At 42.8% G+C, this 18,139-nt stretch overlaps 1 protein-coding gene across 3 annotated transcripts in view; it reads right to left on the bottom strand.

Annotated features, from left to right (window-relative positions):
* Positions 1-9,049: 9,049 nt before the first annotated feature.
* USP22 (ubiquitin specific peptidase 22) overlaps positions 9,050-18,139 on the bottom strand; it is a 178,958-nt gene continuing 169,868 nt past the window's right edge. For 2 of the 3 annotated variants that reach the window (XM_075010791.1, XM_075010792.1), the window contains 4 exons: positions 16,356-16,447; positions 14,808-14,870; positions 12,663-12,812; positions 9,050-10,013 (listed from right to left, as the gene is read on the bottom strand). In XM_075010791.1, coding sequence (XP_074866892.1) covers positions 9,971-10,013; positions 12,663-12,812; positions 14,808-14,870; positions 16,356-16,447 — 348 coding nt within the window. In that variant the 3' untranslated portion in view covers positions 9,050-9,970. Of the gene's footprint in view, positions 10,014-12,662; positions 12,813-14,807; positions 14,871-15,672; positions 15,750-16,355; positions 16,448-18,139 lie in introns of those variants that run through there. The other variant, XR_012647743.1, reaches the window with a different exon arrangement.

Raw genomic sequence — 18,139 nt, 5'->3', positions numbered from 1 at the left:
ACTCAGTGAGAATGTTGTGATCGGGGGAAAAGTAACAACCCCTGCTCCAATAACAAAGCTGCCTGCATTTGATCCCAGCTCTCCCTCTTCAGTAAACACAGCTGTATTTTGCCTCCCAGTCACAACAGAAGCTACCTTGACGCCACACAAACAGAACTCTGGATGGTCACTATTTTCCTCTTCTATGGAAGTAAAATTCTCATGATTGTTATGCACTTGCCATAAAGTCTCCTGCATCTTTTCCAATGTAACACCACACACATTCTCTAACCTGACCTCTCTGGGTTCTTCTAATTCTCTGGCATCAAAAATTAAACCAGGCTTTTCATGCTGGCGTCTGCATGGCTGTTACTGGCTTTGTAAACAGGCTTGATACACATCCTGGGAAACAGCACTGCAGAGTGAAAGTCATCTCTTCCGAGGACTCTGCCTGTAAGCTAAGCACTAGCGAGTGAATGGCCTGTAGTATAGAGGCAGCAAGCAGAAAAATCAGACCCACTGCAGCTGGTGAGTGCTAGCCTGAGCCCGACCAAGTACCAACAGTGAGTTCTTTATCTTCCATATTCCATACACCCACATTTCAACCACAGTCTCACAGAACTGCAGGAGTGGAAGGGACCCCGAAAAGTCTTCTGCTTCACCCCTCTTCTCACCCCTGCACAGAAGCAGGAATCAGATAAACGTTCACCATCCCTGACAAGAGTGGGGAAATTTTTATTAGCATCTAATTCAAATCTTCCTGGCCGCAGAATGATCACATCTTGTCCCATTCTTGGTGGAGAAGAGGACTAAGTAATCACTGTTCTCTTTACAAACAGCCTTTAGATGTGTGAGGATGGAAACATGCCCCACCCAAGCCTACTCTAAATGTGCCCAGTTCTTTCACTCATCCTTTTGGATTTCAGACAGGAAATCCCTCTTCTCCCAAAATTCTCTACCCACTTATTTAAAGAAACACCAAAATCCGGGATTTTAAAGAGCTACTTTTAAATTGTCTTTTAGTTACAGATAATATTTTGGTTCTATTTCTCCTCCTGCCATTATTGAAACATGGGCTCAGGTCCAAGATTCAGTAGTGGCCACTGCTGGCTGAGGAAATCGAAACACTAGCCTTGAAATGGATTGGCCGTGCTTTTGGCAAGCCCTTGAGAAGGGACCTATGGCTACATGTAATGGTGACAAGAGAAGTACGTTTTTCAGCTTCAACAAAAGTTTCCTTGAAGCTGGGATAGTTCAGCAAGCAGTGTGGGGTGAGGGGCCTGCAGCCAGCTTGCGTTTTGAAGATGCTAAAGGCAGGCCTTCCGGATGGATGAGATCACCGGCTTTGAGTGGTCTGTGACCCTGTACAAGATAGCAGCTAGGACAGACATCACAGCCAATTTTAACTTAAAAAAAAACAAAAAACCAAAAACCAAAACAGCAGATTCACCGATCTAGCAGCCATAGAATCCAAAATGCCTCAACTCATTAGAAACCCTGCTTAATATTTAGTTAGGTGCATCAAAACCCAGAACATCATTTGTGGAACTGGTTATTTTGCAGCTCATGAGTGTTTAGTGTTTAAATCCTGGAATTTATGGACACAAAGGTCACCTGGCTTTGAACAGTTTGACCATGATTGAGGGTTTTCATAAGTGACAAGTGATTGTTGCCCCTCCATTTGTGGATTTCCAACTTGGGGCTCATAGGAATCATGCCTGTTGGTACAGTGCCAAGAGAGGGATGGTCTCAAACCAGTCCTCTGAACAGCCAGGGCCCATATACTGCAAAAACTCCCTTGGGTTGACTAATGCAGACGGTTAAACTATTTGAAGTTTTCTGAGACGTCCCCATGCAGAGGTCAGATTTTCTGAGCCGCTGCTGGGGCCCAACAGAGAGGAACCACCCACACTCTAGCAGGGAAGAGGAGAAGCAGGGACTGCTGCACTTGGAGATGGGTTGGGGGTAAAAAATCAGCCCCAACGGGTCCACCCCTCCCCCCAGAACTTTACAAACCTCCCTGTTCTGGGTTATGAAGACCAAGATGTTGCTGCCCGACATGACCTTAGGGAAAAATGATAAGAGGAGTTAGCCCGACACTCCAGCTGCTAGGGAAGCAGCAGCCAAAACAGGGGTCTCTAGAGGTGGGAGAGTTTTCTACAGTTTTGACTGGACTTTCCATGTGCCTTCTGATCAGCTCTTTGCTCCAACCCCCTCACCCTTTTCTCCCCTGTCCTGTCTCCCCTCACTGCCCTTCTCCTTCCTTTCCAATTGGTCAACTGACCCCTAACCAAACCCTTTCCCCCATATAATGGTGGCACCATCATACCAACTGCTGCCATCCCATTATTCCCTCTTATTGAACATTCTACTCCTGCTGCCCCAGTGACGGTCTCCTATTCTGTTCATTCAGGTCCTGAACCCTATTCTAGGTTGCTTACCACGGTAGTGCCTAAGAACTGGTTATTAAAACAAGAGAAAGAGGGAAAATGTATGAAGATGCTAAGGAGATTTGATAAATCCAACTGTTCATGAGACCATGTGTAACTGCCCTCAGGCAGGCTCAAACCTGGGACCTCTGGAGCTTAGTGCAGGGACCTCTGCCGCACGAGCAATAGGCCAGCTGGCTCTCAGTGTAGGCAGTAGAGGACACTTATTTTTTCTCTGTGAAGTGGTTTAATGGAACAGTTAACCACACATAGGAGTGTGGGTTACATATGCATAGCTTTTAAGCAATGACAGGAACACACTAGCAACTGGTTAGAATATTCCCACTAATCACAATACATTTTGAACAATTACTTTAAAAGCCTTCACCAGTTGAGCAGCTCCATTACCGAGTGGTCTCTTGTCTCTGTTGGGGCTACCCTTTCAGTGACCCAGCAGTGAATAGCCACATCCAACATTCCCTCTGATTTTTTTAACAGCCATGTGTAGAATAAATTATGTTACACATGCTGCTGGCTGTGGGTGCTTCGCTAACAGCTGGGCAGCGTTTGAATCCCTCCTGGGTGGCTGCCCAGGTACTCAGTTTACAGAGAACACTGCTTGAGTCTGTTATCACCTTGGGTCACGCAGAAGAGAAAATTCAGGACCCCTCAGGAGCTAATTAAAGTGCAGTGCTTCAAATGTTGTTTGAAGGTGAGCCCGGACGCTGAACAAATTTTGGTTTGAATCAACTGTTTCTACTTGTTCCCAAATTTACATTGTACTAATCTGCCCTCTGAGATTTAAGAGACAAGTAACTCAACTTCTCTGGGTGACAGACTCAAGCTTTCAAGATACACAGAGATGATCTTCATAAGATTCAAGGCAGCAATTCTCTCTTTCATTCTTGCACACTGTATTTTTTGGTATTATATTGATGGACTAGGGATGCTGTCCTTGTAGTGTAGGGACTGGGACATGTTTTATTTTGCAAGGTGTTTACATTTAGAAAGTAAAACAAACTTTCCAAACAATTATTTAAAATCTCACTTTATCTTTCCTGCTTTCTCAAATGTGAATGTGCATTGAAATATTGCCAGCTAGACATTGTGGTAGACCACAGGCAGCACGCTACAAGAGCCTGGGGGAAGGCAAATATACAGGGAGCTGGGTCAATGCCTTTTTGCTCCCCACTAGGTTCACACTGTGCAGCCCAAAAGCCAAGGAAGGCTGATGAAGCTCATTAAGAATCAGTCTGCAGCAAAAAGGCTAATCAGACACCTGTTGCAACTTAAGGCCTCCTGGCTTGCTAGGAAAAGTTTCCCCCAAGCAGAGAGGGAAAGGAGATGTGGAGCGTACCAGGAGGAGAGGCTGGTGCCTGAGGTTTTATTAGAGAGAAGTATCGCAGGGGTAGCTGTGTTAGTCTGGATCTGTTAACAGCAATGAGGGGTCCTGCGGCACCTTATAGACTAAAAGAAAAGTTTTGAGCATGAGCTTTTCTGAGCACAGACTCACTTCATCAGATGCTGGTCATGGAGGACAGGGTGTCAGAACCTTCCAAAGGGGTCTTGCTCCCCCTCTTGGGACTTGCCTATGATGAGAATGGCGTGGTAAACTGAGATTCCCTGCCTCTGGAAAGACCCAAGGCAGTGAAGGGCCACCATGAGTCTCTGAGGCACCCAATAAAAATATGCCAATAAGTGCAGAACCCCTACAGGGTCATCCAGGGCCCTGTTACAGCATAAAGCCATCGTTACTGTGCTGGGCACAATATGGGGCACTAAATTCTTTGTCACTGAGCTTTAGAATACGTAACTGGAAGATACTTTCTATCTCATTAAACAATTTCTAGCATCCAATGCTTACTCCTCTCTGAATTTCAGTGCTGAATTTGTTTCCCAGCCCTCAGCTCAAGGTCTTTTTAGAAAGGAGAATATTTTTCTTATGTAGATTTCTAAAGGGTGAAAGTATCACAGCCAGCCCACTACCACCATGTCAAGGTCCAAGTGGTTGCAAACCAACCAGCTATGGTTAAAGGAGAGGGCTGTTTGAAGTGACATTAGAGGAGGTTTTGGAGTTAATTGATAAGCTGAATAGTAACAAGTCTCCAGGACCAGACGGTATTCACCCAAGGGTTCTGAAAGAACTCAAATGTGAAATTGCGGAGTTATTAACAGTGGTTTGTAACCTATCCTTTAAATCTGCTTTGGTACCCAATGACTGGCAGACGGAGGAGGCTGTGAAGGCCAGGAGTCTATTAGGGTTTAAAAAAAGAGCTCGATAAATTTTTGCAGGTTAGGTCCATAAATGGCTATTAGCCAGGGGTAAAGTAGGGTGCCCTAGCCTTCAGTACAAGGGCAGGAGATGGATGGCAGGAGATAAATCACTTGATCATTGTCTTCTGTTCTCCTTCTCTGGGGCATCTGGCATTGGCCACTGTCGGCAGACGGGATACTGGGCTGGATGGACCTTTGGTCTGACCCAGTATGGCCATTCTTATGTTCTGTTTCCTGACAGTCGATGACTAGCTCGGGAAGTGAGGGGAACGGATACAAAATCAGCCAGAAAATGCCAGGAGGAACCTGACCCAAAGGTCATTCGTGCCATTTCTAAACCATGTGATGTTTTAAAAACCAGTAAGATACAAGTGGTTTCATCCAGTATATTTATAGGATGGGGCTTTGCTGGCAGACACAGGTGGAAGCAAGATTATGAACTTTAAACATCTGATTTGAACTAAGAGAGTATCATTTGGAGTGACGCAGCACCAATATTTTGTCTGTGGATGAATTCAGTGCTGGTGAAGGTGGCTCCATTGACTGCTCTGAAAAACGAAGCACATTATTCAGCCACAGAGCATTGTTCAAGCGCAATATGACTGTGCCAGTGTGGTTCAAAGCAGGCAATGGACAGACTGCTATTTTTTGATCATCTTGCCTGGTCAGTACCAGCTATGCTGGTTTTCAGGATGTGGGTTTTTGGAAACTGGGTTCAGACCATACGAACTGTCTTATGTAAACTTCATAGCCAATAACTTTCAGCCATCCCCAACCAGGGCTGAATCGACCACCTTCAGATGAAAGGCTTCATCTCCTATGATGTGGTACATGAAGTTGTAAAGACCTGACGTGTCAGTTTAGCTCAAACGCTCTGGGTTCTCTATGCACAGGAGAGCATCCTGGTGATCTGGGGCAAAGTAGGCTGCCCATTTTGGTTGGAAGTAATCCTGGAGATTTCCTCACTTGACAATTCTGAATGCCTGGAGACTCCAGGACAATCCTGCAGCATTGGTAACCCTAAGAGAAACAGTTCAAATGCCAGCTCCCCGGACTCTAAGGAAAATATCCCCTTTGGTTAAAAAGAGAGGCAGAGTCCTGCAGAAAGGGACAGATATATCAAAAGAGCTCACTCCCCAGCTGCCAATACATTTTCAGTTGGGGCACCTGCCACAGGCATGAACAGCTCAACTAAAGCAGCATTATAAATGTGGTCAGAGTGGCAGCCCACGCCTGTGAGCCAAGGCCCCTGTTCACAAGGAGGCCAGGCAGGAGTTCACACTCATTAATCCAGAGTTCACTCGCCTTCTGGCAGGCCTCCCTTTGATTACTGAGCAACCACAACAGCAGTGCGGCCCACTAAGCACTGCCAGTTCTCTGGCACTCGCTGCAACACAGGAGGGGAGGTACAGCCCACAACAGCATGTGCCTGCATGGCAAGAAATACTGGTCAGGAGCCAGCGTAGTCCTTCCAACACAATCACCGTGAACAGGAGGGAAACACTCCAAGTAATCACATACCCGCCCTTCCCTCACACCTTCCACCTCTGACAGGGTTTAGCAAAACGTCCCTTCGTATGGCTACCTTAAAGAAAAACACAGCTTGGGATAGGCCAGTCAAACAAACACCAAGAGGATGAATTATTTCCACAAACGCCAAAGTACAACAACTATTAGACGTATTGAAGCAAGAGGGGCAAGGGAATCAATATACTGTAGTTTGCTTGAAGGCTTCTGCTAATGACAGGTCCCAAGCTCTGACCACAGGACAGAAGGTACTTCCTCTTTCAAGACACTGGTTATGCATTCCTCCATTACTAGGAATTGAGGTACTGGGTGCAAAAGGTTCATCTCACATGCCACAATTTTTATAGTACAAGCCTCTACTAGGTATCATAATGAAGCAGTGATCTCCAGAAACTCTGGGTCTAGAGGCAGGGAGAGGGTGGTAGGGTGAGCAAGGTACATGGTACGATCCTTTGGGCTTCGCTCTTCTCTCATGTGCACAATCAAAAACACTGTTGGCACCAGTACACAGCCCTACACACTTTTCCCATAAATCTGCCTCACCAATGACCGAAACTGATATTGCCAACTTCTGATACTTCAGAGCACAACAAGCAATGCAAAATACAATAATAATAATAATAATAATAATAATAATAGAAAGCTGTCTTATACAGTATTTAAGATCACGGGCTGAAACAGAATAAAGAGCTATTGAAGCAGGCAAGTTTAGCTACTATCAACAAGTTAGGTACCTATAACTTGATCAATGAACTTATACATAAGCAGCAAGCACCTGATTGCATAGGAAGGCATTCTTAGAGAGCAGGCACTCTGGTAAAGACGTCTGTAAAACATCTGGATTAGAAGTGGTAAGAATAATCTTCCTGTTCTACAGAAGTACATAACTACAGAGTGGGATCTGCATGTCATTCATAAAGAGGTGATGAGCAAGTGCAGGACCTACGTAGAAAACGGTATTATCTGACACAGCACTGGTTTATATACCAGTGGCAGGCGTTCTACTTTTAAAGGAAGAAAGATGGTTCCCTCTCCCCTCGATAAGTAGGATTCAGTACTGTGATTGACTATTGCTAACATAGCAACAAGCCTTTCCGTTCAGCATACTGATTTCAATGTTATAGCAAACACTTGCTTTCAACAGACCTTGAATTTTAGGCTCAAAAACAGAAAAAATGCAGTGAAAAAGTCAGTGAAGAGCCATTAATGCAAAGGGTGCTTTTTTTCCCCCCAGTTTTGATGGGAGAAAAACAGGGCAATGGGGTGGTGTGCAGGACTGGCCTCATCACCCAAATGCTTTGGCAGCAAACAATAAGCTCCAGTGAGTTAGTAAAAATAGAATTCATGTGTTTGACGTCTAATAGCTTTCACCATCACAAAGCAAATCAACTCATTGTGCAGTAACATGTATATGCCACATGGGGGTGCCCCTTCTTCAGTAACATAACAAGGTGGGGGTTTGAACTGCATCAGTAAACACAGGCTGGAGCATAGTGAAAGGCTGATTCTTGCTACTGCAAGCTTACTGCATTATTAAAAGGTAGCAGGACGCTGTGAGGGTCTATGCAACAATACACAGCCCTGGAAGGGAGGGATCTTCCTTTCGAATCAAAACAAAACACCGTCAAGTAGCACTTTAAAGACTAGCAAAATAGTCTGTTACTTTCGAATCAGTGTGCCATCCACCTGTGTTGCTTAACAGGCTCATACTTGCAATATCATTAATTTAAACCCTGCAGTAGCCAATTATGATCTTTACCAAATCAAGCCAGAAGCATTCTGAGTTTGTGCAGCGGGAAAGACAGATAAGAAAATGTTACAAAAACAGTTACCATGCAGGAATCATACTGTCTAGCTCCCCCAATCTTATATCACAATCTTATTCTAGCTCTGTGAATCTGCAGCACAAGGTACTCATTCTAGAAACAGTTTTAAGTGTTCTCCTCCCTCCAGGTCTTCCATGAAACAGATCAAGACACTCAAGTCCTGTCTTAAGGAGGCAGACACCTGCAAATTGTCTCTAGGGCATAGGGATTGGTCTAGCCTTTTCAAATTTTTTGTTTAGCTATGCAGACGAGCTGTCTCTGCCTCACCCTACAGTCTTCACCCAGCCACTGGAAAGGAGAATATTTGCTACTACGATCAAAGCAGGATTGCTTAAATATGTATGCAGAAACAGAACCTTATCAGTGTCACTGGTACACAAAGAAATACCACCACTAATCTTGTGACAGACCAACATTTGCAAATTTTCCAAGAAGCAGCAGCTGATAGCAGCCGAAAAGACAATTCCGTCCCCGCCTCCCTTTTGAGCTCTGCATTCACAGGGGTTAAGAGGTGAATAAACCTTTTTCTTGTGGACTGCAACTCAATCTACAGCCTTGCTTCCTGGGAATAAAACATACAGAAAATGCAACCTTACAGCCAGTGTCTAGACAGGCAAATGGGCTGCTCTTAACAGAGGGGAAGGAAGAGGGGAAGGAACAGAAACATATTTGTGACAAAACAGAAGCAAGCCTGCATCCTGGCTGCTAGGAGTTAAGGACATAAAAAAGGATGGGATTCCAAAAAGAGGAGGGGGTCTGTGAGGGGTTAATATATGTGGGAGGAGAGAACGAACCAATAAAAGCCTAGCACATACCAGGAAAATGCTTTGTTTACTTTAAGAGCCTGGGGTAATGCAGAAGTGCTCAACAACCGCACATCTATGCCTCCAGACTGCACCCAGCAGCAGCCATAGCTAGCAGATGGCAGATTCTCCCCACCACCATCCTGGCAAACGCTGCCTCTCTTTGAGGGGAGTTGGCAGAACTGGGGAAAGGAACAAAACCAGCAAACCACAAAATGGGTGATTTTACGAAATCAAACTTATTGACAACATTTAAAAGAAGAACCAAGACCACTTTTACAGTATAAACACGCCAACTCATTCATTTTACTGATGGTTTCATTTATGAATTTCATTCTCATGAAAAAAAGGGAAAAAAATTAAGAAAATAGCTATTTATAGAAAAACAAAACAAAACAAAGGGCTCAAACAGAAAAGACTCTGTGCAGATGCTTTGATGAGCAGTTTGAGGGCAAACCACCCTGTGCAGCAGACATGCTTGAAAACCTGTCTCAGTATTGTAGCTTCGGTTCCACAATTTAGGATTTCTTTTACGTTTGTCGAAAAAAAGAGCCTAATAGTTTCATACTGTATTTATTTAATAACTAAAATTCACAAATAAAAAGATACTTGCAAAGTCCTTTAGTTGCGTCATCCCATCCTCCTCCACTTTACTGCTTTCAGACCCATATGCGTCAAAAATGGGCTTGGATTTTTAATAACAACTGTTATATGATTGGTCAGTTGGAGCTGAAGCACCAATGGAGAAGATGCTTTATGGAGATGATGGCACACCCCCTTTGCCTTCCCACACACTTTTTGGAGGAACATAGGAGATGTACCAGTGCCCGGACTCCTTGGCTCCCATTTCCCCACCCAAAACATTCCTCTCAGTTTATATTTCTGCTCTTACGTGACTGACTGTAGCCTCTTTATTTATCCCCCCTTTCTGTCCTTGCGGGACTGCATACACGTTTGGGCATTGTTCATTTCTTACTCCGCCAGGCTGTGAGCCAGTGTCAAGTAGGTCCTGTTACAGCTCAGTGCTAGTTGTTGTTTAATGGGTCTTTTCATTTCAGGTAGGTTTGTGTGTCATTTCAGAAGGCTTGCTTGTTTTCTTCCTTTCATTTATCTGACAAGCTGCTGGATAAGGCTACTCATATTCCAGGAACTGTTTGTGATAGAACAGCAAATATCTGCAAAAAGGAAGACACAACACTACTTTAATCTTCTGGTGCAAATCACAGATTTTTGCTCCTAAACACCAATCTGGCCATGATAAAAATAAGGACTTTCAGTGCTATTTTTCTTTGAAAGCTGTGACGATTCCAGGGAAGTGAGCTAGTTTTATAGGATGACCATTAAAAGAAAAAAAAATCTGCACACAGAATTTAATCAGAAGCTCAATATGCTCACTAAGAGTCTGTCCTGCAGCTTGACCACCCTGTTCATTGGGTGGGACCAGACTGGCAACTGGATGGGAGACCTTCACATAACACCTACATGCTTCTATACCAAAAAAATCAAACATTATAGAAGAGATGCATGTTGCCGGGCTGAAGAACAGAAAAGGAAAATACGAAAATCCATTAAAAATTCCAAACTGAACTGCCTGAACTGTAGCAATCAAAGGAAATGTCAGGTATAATTAAAACGAGAACAGAACAGATTTGATCTTTCCAGCATCAAACCCATGATTGGAAATGCCAGAATGGAGGCGAGTACAGATTTTAAGTTTTTTTTTTTTTTGGAAACAGAACCCAATCCCTGATGTTTCTCAAATGACAAACATGTTAACATTGCAAAAATATTGCTTTATGTAGCATCCGCAGTGCAGATTTGAGGAAAGCGATTGACATGGTACTATCAATTTGAAAATCATCATTTTGGGGAGATATGATGGAGGTCTATAAAATCCTGAATGGTGTGGAAAAACTGAATAGAGAAGTGTTTTTCTCCTTTCTGAAAGCCCAAAAATTAGTGGATTAACTCATGAAATTAACAGGCTTAAAAAAAACAAGAAGCGGTACTTTTTCCACACAGTGCACAATTATCCTGTGGAATTCATTGCCATGGGATGTTGTGATGGCCAAAAGTACAACTGGGTTAAAAAAAGAACGAGGTAAGTTCATGGAAGATCAGTCTATCTATGGCTTTCAGGCAAGATGGTCAGGGATGTACCTTTGTGCTTGAGGAAACCCTAAACCCCCGATTGCCAAAAGCCAAGAGCAAAAGATTGTGGATTCTCTCTAAACTGCCCAGTTCCATGCACTCCTTCTGAAGCACCTGGCTCTGGCTGCCCTGGGAGGCAGGATACTGTGCTAGGTGGACCGTTGGTCTGACCCAATACGGCAGTCTTTCTATACCAAGTTGAAGCAATGAATTCCAAGTACTACTACTGCCCCTTGCATACTCCCATCTTCTTCTGCTTCACAATGTTTTCTTGCTTTTTCTTCAGTCGCTCATACTTCTCACTCAAGCAGGCCTGTAACAGTAGCTTCCCATGACTTGTCTGGAGGGGCCTCTCTAGAGATCTATATGGCGTACACCAACGTACTGTTTGCTCAGTTCAACTGCATCCTACGAATCTCCTCCATCGGCAGGAGTTTGAAGTGACCTTCGTGATCAGTGGGGGCCCAAGCAAAGGGAAAAGAGTAGATAGAGAACCTGTCCTGTTTCTGCCCTTTCAGGCCCCAGAGACACTGGACCTGGGCACCAATAATATATGGCATGGAGTCATACAAAGCAGAGTTTGATGCTGGCCTTCACATCCAGGTCATCCTGCTTCTGGGATGAACAGACTCAAATGAAAATGAATTAGGGTGAAATGAGTCCAGAAAGACTAAAACAATAAGGGGAAGTAAACAGCCCAGTCCAGATGAGTGTCAGATGATGCCCACAAAAAAACACCCTCCCCATTATTGTTTCAGAGCTAACTTTTCTTCTACCAAGTATTTCTAACTGGGGCATACAGCGGACAAAGAAAAAAAATCACATGACAGAAGCAGCAATGAGGACCATGAGTTGCTTTCCAAGCCTACTGCTCTCCAAAATGAAGCATCAAAAGGGCAGTTCTAAAGTAATAGGCAAGTTCTGCCTTTTATTAGTATCTAGCACTTGTATGACAATAGCACCCAGAGGTCAAATCAGGATCAAGGCCCCACTGAACTAGGATTTGTACAAACACATACTAAACAGAGCCCCTGTCCAGTTCCCAATCCAATGTAAAGCTATATGCAATAAGTGGGTGATGCAAACTAATGGAAGAAAGGGAGTGGCAATAAGATACGTACAAGATACAGGAAGCATCTGGCTATTCATGTGTGCTCAGAAACAAACACCCAAAGTGGGTATCAGTAGTACTTTCTGGCTATCTAACCACTGTGTTATACAGCCTGCTCTATAAACTGCTCCAGAGTTGATAATCTGATATAATATGGAATTGTGCCTGATGGTGTTTAAGAAGGTGGTCCATATGGTTATGGTTGACCCAGTGGGATTACTTCAGTTCTGATCATAATGCATTTAACAATGAAAGCAACATGTGTAAAACCCTATCACACCTTTGGATACCAGGGCTGTGATCAGGCAGATACTACTGCTGTTTACTGAATTAGCCAAAAGGTAGGCAGACACACAAGAAACTAGTTATCAAGCAAAGCAGGACAAAGCACTGCTAACTTGTCTTTCCCCTTTGTCCAGTCTGACCTGAGCAGGTTGGACCAGCTTTCTGATGCCCTAAAATATGATCAGTCCGGAGAGAAGCTGTTTATAATGGTAAAAACCTGATAAAGTCATCAAGTTCATCCACTTCCTTTCTCAGACCCTTTTTGTTCACTACCTACCCTTCACTGTCTAGTACATCCTTAATGCTAGCCTTGGTGATGATGGCATCATCACATTTGAACCACTGGTCCTTGTGTTGCCGGATGAAGCTGGTATAGTGCCCGCTCTCCAAGGTTCCTTGGTGATTAACTACTGCAAACAAGGAATACCTGGTGGAGAAAACACAGTAAATGAACTATAGGATTGAAAGAAAATACTTGACATTTTTAGCAGGTAGAAGGTTGTGGCTGTGGTTGTGTGTGCATAATGAATGCTACATTTAATCTCTGTTCCACCAGTACATAATCCTGGTTGGGGATGGGGCAGGCTTTTCTTCCCATCATCTTGCTACTGGTCCCTGTCTATTTTACTACAACTATCAGTGTTACAGTGGGAAGCTTTGCTCACATTTGAGTAGTAAACAGACTTTTGTTTTAAAATAAGTAGATTGATATTATTCATTCATAGATATATGGATTATGAAGCCAAAAAGGAAACAGATCACCTAGTAAGACTTGTATAACCCAGGCCACAAGACTTTGCTGAATTAATTCTTGTTTGCTCCAGAGCAGATCTTTTAGAAAAACACCCCAATCTTCAGTTAAAAATGTCCAGTGATGGAGAATCCAGTACAGCCCTTGGTAATTTGTCCCAATAATTACATTTGCTATTAAAAATATGCATCTTATTTCTGATCTGAATTTGTCCAGCTTCTAGCCAATGGGTTTTATTGCATCTTTGCCTGCTAGGCTAAAGAGCCCTCTGTTAGCAAATTTCTGTACTCTATGAAGGTATACACAAACTACAATCATGCCATTGCATAACATTCTCTTTGTTAAACTGGAGAGCTAGAGCTCCTGGAACCTACTGCAATAAGGCAGGGTTTCTAATCCTTTCAATCAATCATTCTTGCAGTTCTTCTCTGACCTCTCTCCAGTTTATCAACATCTTTCCTGAATTGTGGACACTGGAGCGGGATAGTATTCCAGCAGCAGTCAAAACCAGTGCCAGATACAGATGTTATATAATCTCCTTAATCCTACTCAATATTTCCCAGTTAGAAATGTAAGGATTGTATTATCCTCTCTTGCCACAACACTGCACTGGTTGCTCATGTTCAGCTGTTTACCCACCAAGACCCCCTAGCCACTGCTTCCCAGGATAGATTCCTCCATTGTGTAAGTCTGGCTTATGTTGTTGTTCCTGAATACATATGCTATCATTTAACTATATTAAAATTTATCATTTGCTTGTACCCATCTTAAACAATCCATGTCACTGTAGCAGTGACCTGTCCTCTTTATTATTACCCCATCCCCATCTTTGTGCCATCTGCAAACATTATTAATGAAGATGCTGATTCCTTGCAGGTCATTGGTAAAAATGCTAATAATGCATTGCCAGGAATTAATGCCTGCAGGACCCCACTAGAAACACATTAGCTCAGTGATCCCCCATTTAAAACTAACAGCCAGTTTTTGATCCATTTAAGGTGTGCCATGCTGACTATGTATTGTTCTAGTTTCTTAATCAAAATGCTTGTGGTACCAAGCCAAATAACTTGTAGAAGTTTTAAGTATATTAGATCAACCCTCTTATTTTTACTAACAAAACTCAATAAAAACCAAAAAGTTTGGTAAGATCTATTTTCTATAAACATAGGCTAATTGGCATTAATTACATTACCTTCCTTAAATTCCTGATTAACCTAGTCCTATATCAGCCAGTTTTTTTTTGTTTTTTTTTTTGCCTTTTGCCTATGATGACAGGATAACTACTACTCAGGTTGTCCCATTTACCCTTTTTAACATTAGCGCAACATTTGTTGATTCCCAGTCCTCTGGAAGTTCCCCAGGAATGAGAGCTGCAAGAAATGTAGCTATGTTTAAAGAAAAAGCATTTCCTTTCATCCAATATCAATGATGTTTAATTTCTTCCCTATACTGTGACTGGTGTTAATGCTAACAGGGCACTAGCCTAGTTGCTCAGAGGTATGAATGGCTAAGTAAACACACAATATAAGCTTTATTTTGACACAGAGCAGACTCGCTGTGCTGTAAAACATGACACTGCTTTATCACGGCAGGACACAGAGCAGATACTACTTCGCCCTGCAAGAGTCAGGCACCGGGCATACTGGGAGAGTACTGGAAGGCAACACTTACTTATTATCATTGTTTAGACTATCCGTTGGCTGCTGGTACTGCCCATTCATTCTGCTCTCTTTGCTGCAACAAAAACACACACAAGAATCCAGTCACTTAAAAGCAGTGGTTTTCCAAAAGCAGGCAGTGGGTCACACATGGCAGAGAGCCTGCATGCTACCTCCGGGGCAAGTGAAATAGCGAAAGAGGATTGCTGACTATGGTGTTACATATACTACATTTGTGTTCATTGTGAGGCTTTCTAGCAACATGATTTCTCCTCCTAACTAAGGCAATAATCCTGCCAACATGCATGTGCGTAAGTCACAACTTCCCGTCTCCAAATCCTAAGAGGAGCTAAATTTGGCTCTTAACCATTTTGGTTCCAATCTTTTCCATTCATGTGCAGATTTTTTCTATCCATAGGTAGAATAAATTTACGTGCACTGAGGCATGTGTAAATGTGCACCACCAGCAAAAAAAAAAAACTTAGCTGTGGGTGCTCTGCTAATCAGCTGGGTGGCTTATGAAGCTCTCCTGAGAGGCCGCACAAGTGCCCAGCTTGCAGGGAACACTGCTTTTAACCGTGAACAAAATACAATTACATTAACCTCAAAATCCTGTGCATCCATGGCCATTGCTTTGACTTGGGAGTTTACTTTGCATTTTTTATTAGAGCAATACGATTGCCTTCCTGGTTTCATAAGCTGATAAAATTCCGATTACAGAGTCCCCTGCTACAGAAAAATAACTACCCTGACATCATAGTGGCTACGCTCCTGCATACCTGAAACCCTTCATTAGCACCCAGCTATTTTATCCACAGAGGACTAACCAGAGAGTAGCACAAAAGCCTCAAATACTCATTGTATTGATATAAACTAACCTTCTCTGATCTCACACAGGCAATTTAGTGGAGGCTTGGAACTGTCCCTCTTTCTTGGCAGAAATAACTACGTTTGTCTGTAGTAAATAATTTTGAAATTGTTATTAAAACTGTATCGATATGGATCCCAAATTTAAGAGACGCATTATTTTTGTGCTTTTGGCATTAGTTATGATTTGTGTAGTACTAATTTAATTAGAAAGGACGCAAAGTATACTACTTGATAAAAATGTATTATCTCAGCTCACTTACTGAGTTTAATGGAAGGATTTTTACCTTAGGATTTTGTTCTTGTGACTGAGTTTTGAATTAAAAAATTAGTCGACATGTGGAGAAGCTTACAATCTAAAACACTAAAAGGAGACACAATCCTAGTTTAAAATGTTTTAATTGGGCTTATACCTTACCCCCTCTCATCTATGGAGTGGCTGAAGAGGACTTCACAGAAGAACGGCAAGGGAGATTTTTGCACATTTTTGTAACATAAAAAATAATAGGAATGTTAAATTTGACCCTCCCTGATTACAGTCAGGGCAGAATATGGGAGCACCAGCATTTTGAACAAAGGACTTCCTTGTTAATTATCTTCCTTTTTAAAGGCTATTCCATCTTCACAACATGCATGTGGAAGATTGGTATCCAAACTAACCTAACCTCTGGGGGATTTTTAACACTGTACATACCTGGAAGCCATAAATGGTGTCATGTCCAACTCCAGTGGAAAGGAGACGTACGTAGTGATCTTTCGCCTCAGTTTGGCTGAGTGTTCAAACCGCTGAAGACAGAAAGTGGACATTTCTTTTAGAGCAGAGGCTGATTTCATCTTCTTGTATGTCTTACATATAGTGAGCAAGGTGAGATGAAAAGAAAGTAGGGAGACTGGCACACCACAGCACAGGGATGTGAATTAAGTATTTTTCTGGTAGCTTTCATAGAACCACAGAACACTAGAACTGGTAAGGACCTCAAAACGCCATTGAGTCCAGACCCCTGCCCACACAGCAAAACTAAGCAGCTAGACCATCTTCAATAGATGTCTGTCTAACCTCTCAAATATCTCCAGGGATGGAGATTCCACAACCTCCCTGCACAATTTATTCCAGTGCATAACCACCTTGACAGTTAGGAAGTTTTTCCTAATGTCCAACCTAAAACTCCCTCACTGCAGTTTAAACCCACTGCTCCTTGTCCTATCCTCAGAGCCAAGGAGAAAAATTCTTCTCCCTCCTTCTTGTAACCCTGTCATAGGTACTTGAAAACCACTATCATATTCCCTTCAAGTCTTCTCTTTTCTAAACTAAACAAGCCTAGTTCTTTCAGTCTTCCCTCATAGCTCATGTTCTCCAGACCTTTAATCATTCTTGTTGATCTTCTCCAGTTTCTTCACATCTTTCTTGAAACGTGGTGCACAGAACTGAACACAATACTCCAATTGAAGCCTAATGAGTGCTGAGTAGAGTGGAAGAATGAGTTCCTGTGTCTTGCACTCAACACTCCTGTTAATGTATCCCACAATCATATTTGTTTTTTTTGCAACAGCATCACACTGTTGACTCATGTTTAGCTTGTGGTCCACTATGACCCTGCATCCCTTTCCACAGTACTCCTTCCTAGACAGTCACCTCCCATTTGGTATGTATGAAGCTCATTGTTCCTTCCCAAGTGGAGTACTTTGCATATGTCCTTATTAAACTTCATCCTGTTTACCTCAGACCATTTCTCCAGTTTGTCCAGATAATTTTGAATTCTGACCCTATCTTCCAAAGTAGTTGCAAGCACTCCAAGCTTGGAGTCATCCACAAAATTAGTAAGTGTACTCTCTTTGCCAATATCTAAATCATTGATGAAGATATTGAATAGAACCAGTCCCAAAACAGACCCCTGCAGAACCCCACTTGTTATGCCCTTCCAGTAGGCCTGCAAACCTTTAAGAACTTCCCCCTGAGAATGGTTATCCAGCCAGTTATGCACACCTTATAGTAGCCCCACTTAAGTTGTATTTGCCTAGTTTATTGATAAGATCATGCAAGACCTTACTAAAGTCGAGGTATACCACATCCACCACTTCTCCCTTACCCACAAGGCTTGTTACCCTGTCAAAGAAAGCTATCAGAATGGCCTGGCATGATATGTTCTTCACAAATCCATGCTGGCTGTTATCTATCATCTTATTTTCTTCCCGATGTTTGCAGATGAGTTCCTTAATTACTTGCTCCATTATCTTTCTGGGCACAGAAGTTGAACTGACTGGTCTGTAGTTTCCTGAATTGTTCTTTTTCCCTTTATTATAGACGGGCACTATGTTTGCCCTTTTCCAGTCTTCTGAAATCTCTCCAGACTTCCAGGGCTTTTCAAAGATGATAGTAAAGGTTCCAATACCTCCTCTATCGGCTAGATGAATAAGCGCTAAGAAATTTTCCCTAGGAAATCCTAACTCTGAAGGGCTAAAGGGGAGAGGAGGAAACAA

This window comes from Carettochelys insculpta, chromosome 16 (genome assembly GCF_033958435.1).
Source record: "Carettochelys insculpta isolate YL-2023 chromosome 16, ASM3395843v1, whole genome shotgun sequence".
In the NCBI taxonomy this organism is placed as follows: Eukaryota; Metazoa; Chordata; order Testudines; family Carettochelyidae; genus Carettochelys; species Carettochelys insculpta.
Note: the sequence above shows the minus strand (reverse complement) of the source record. Positions and strands in the feature narration are given on the sequence as shown.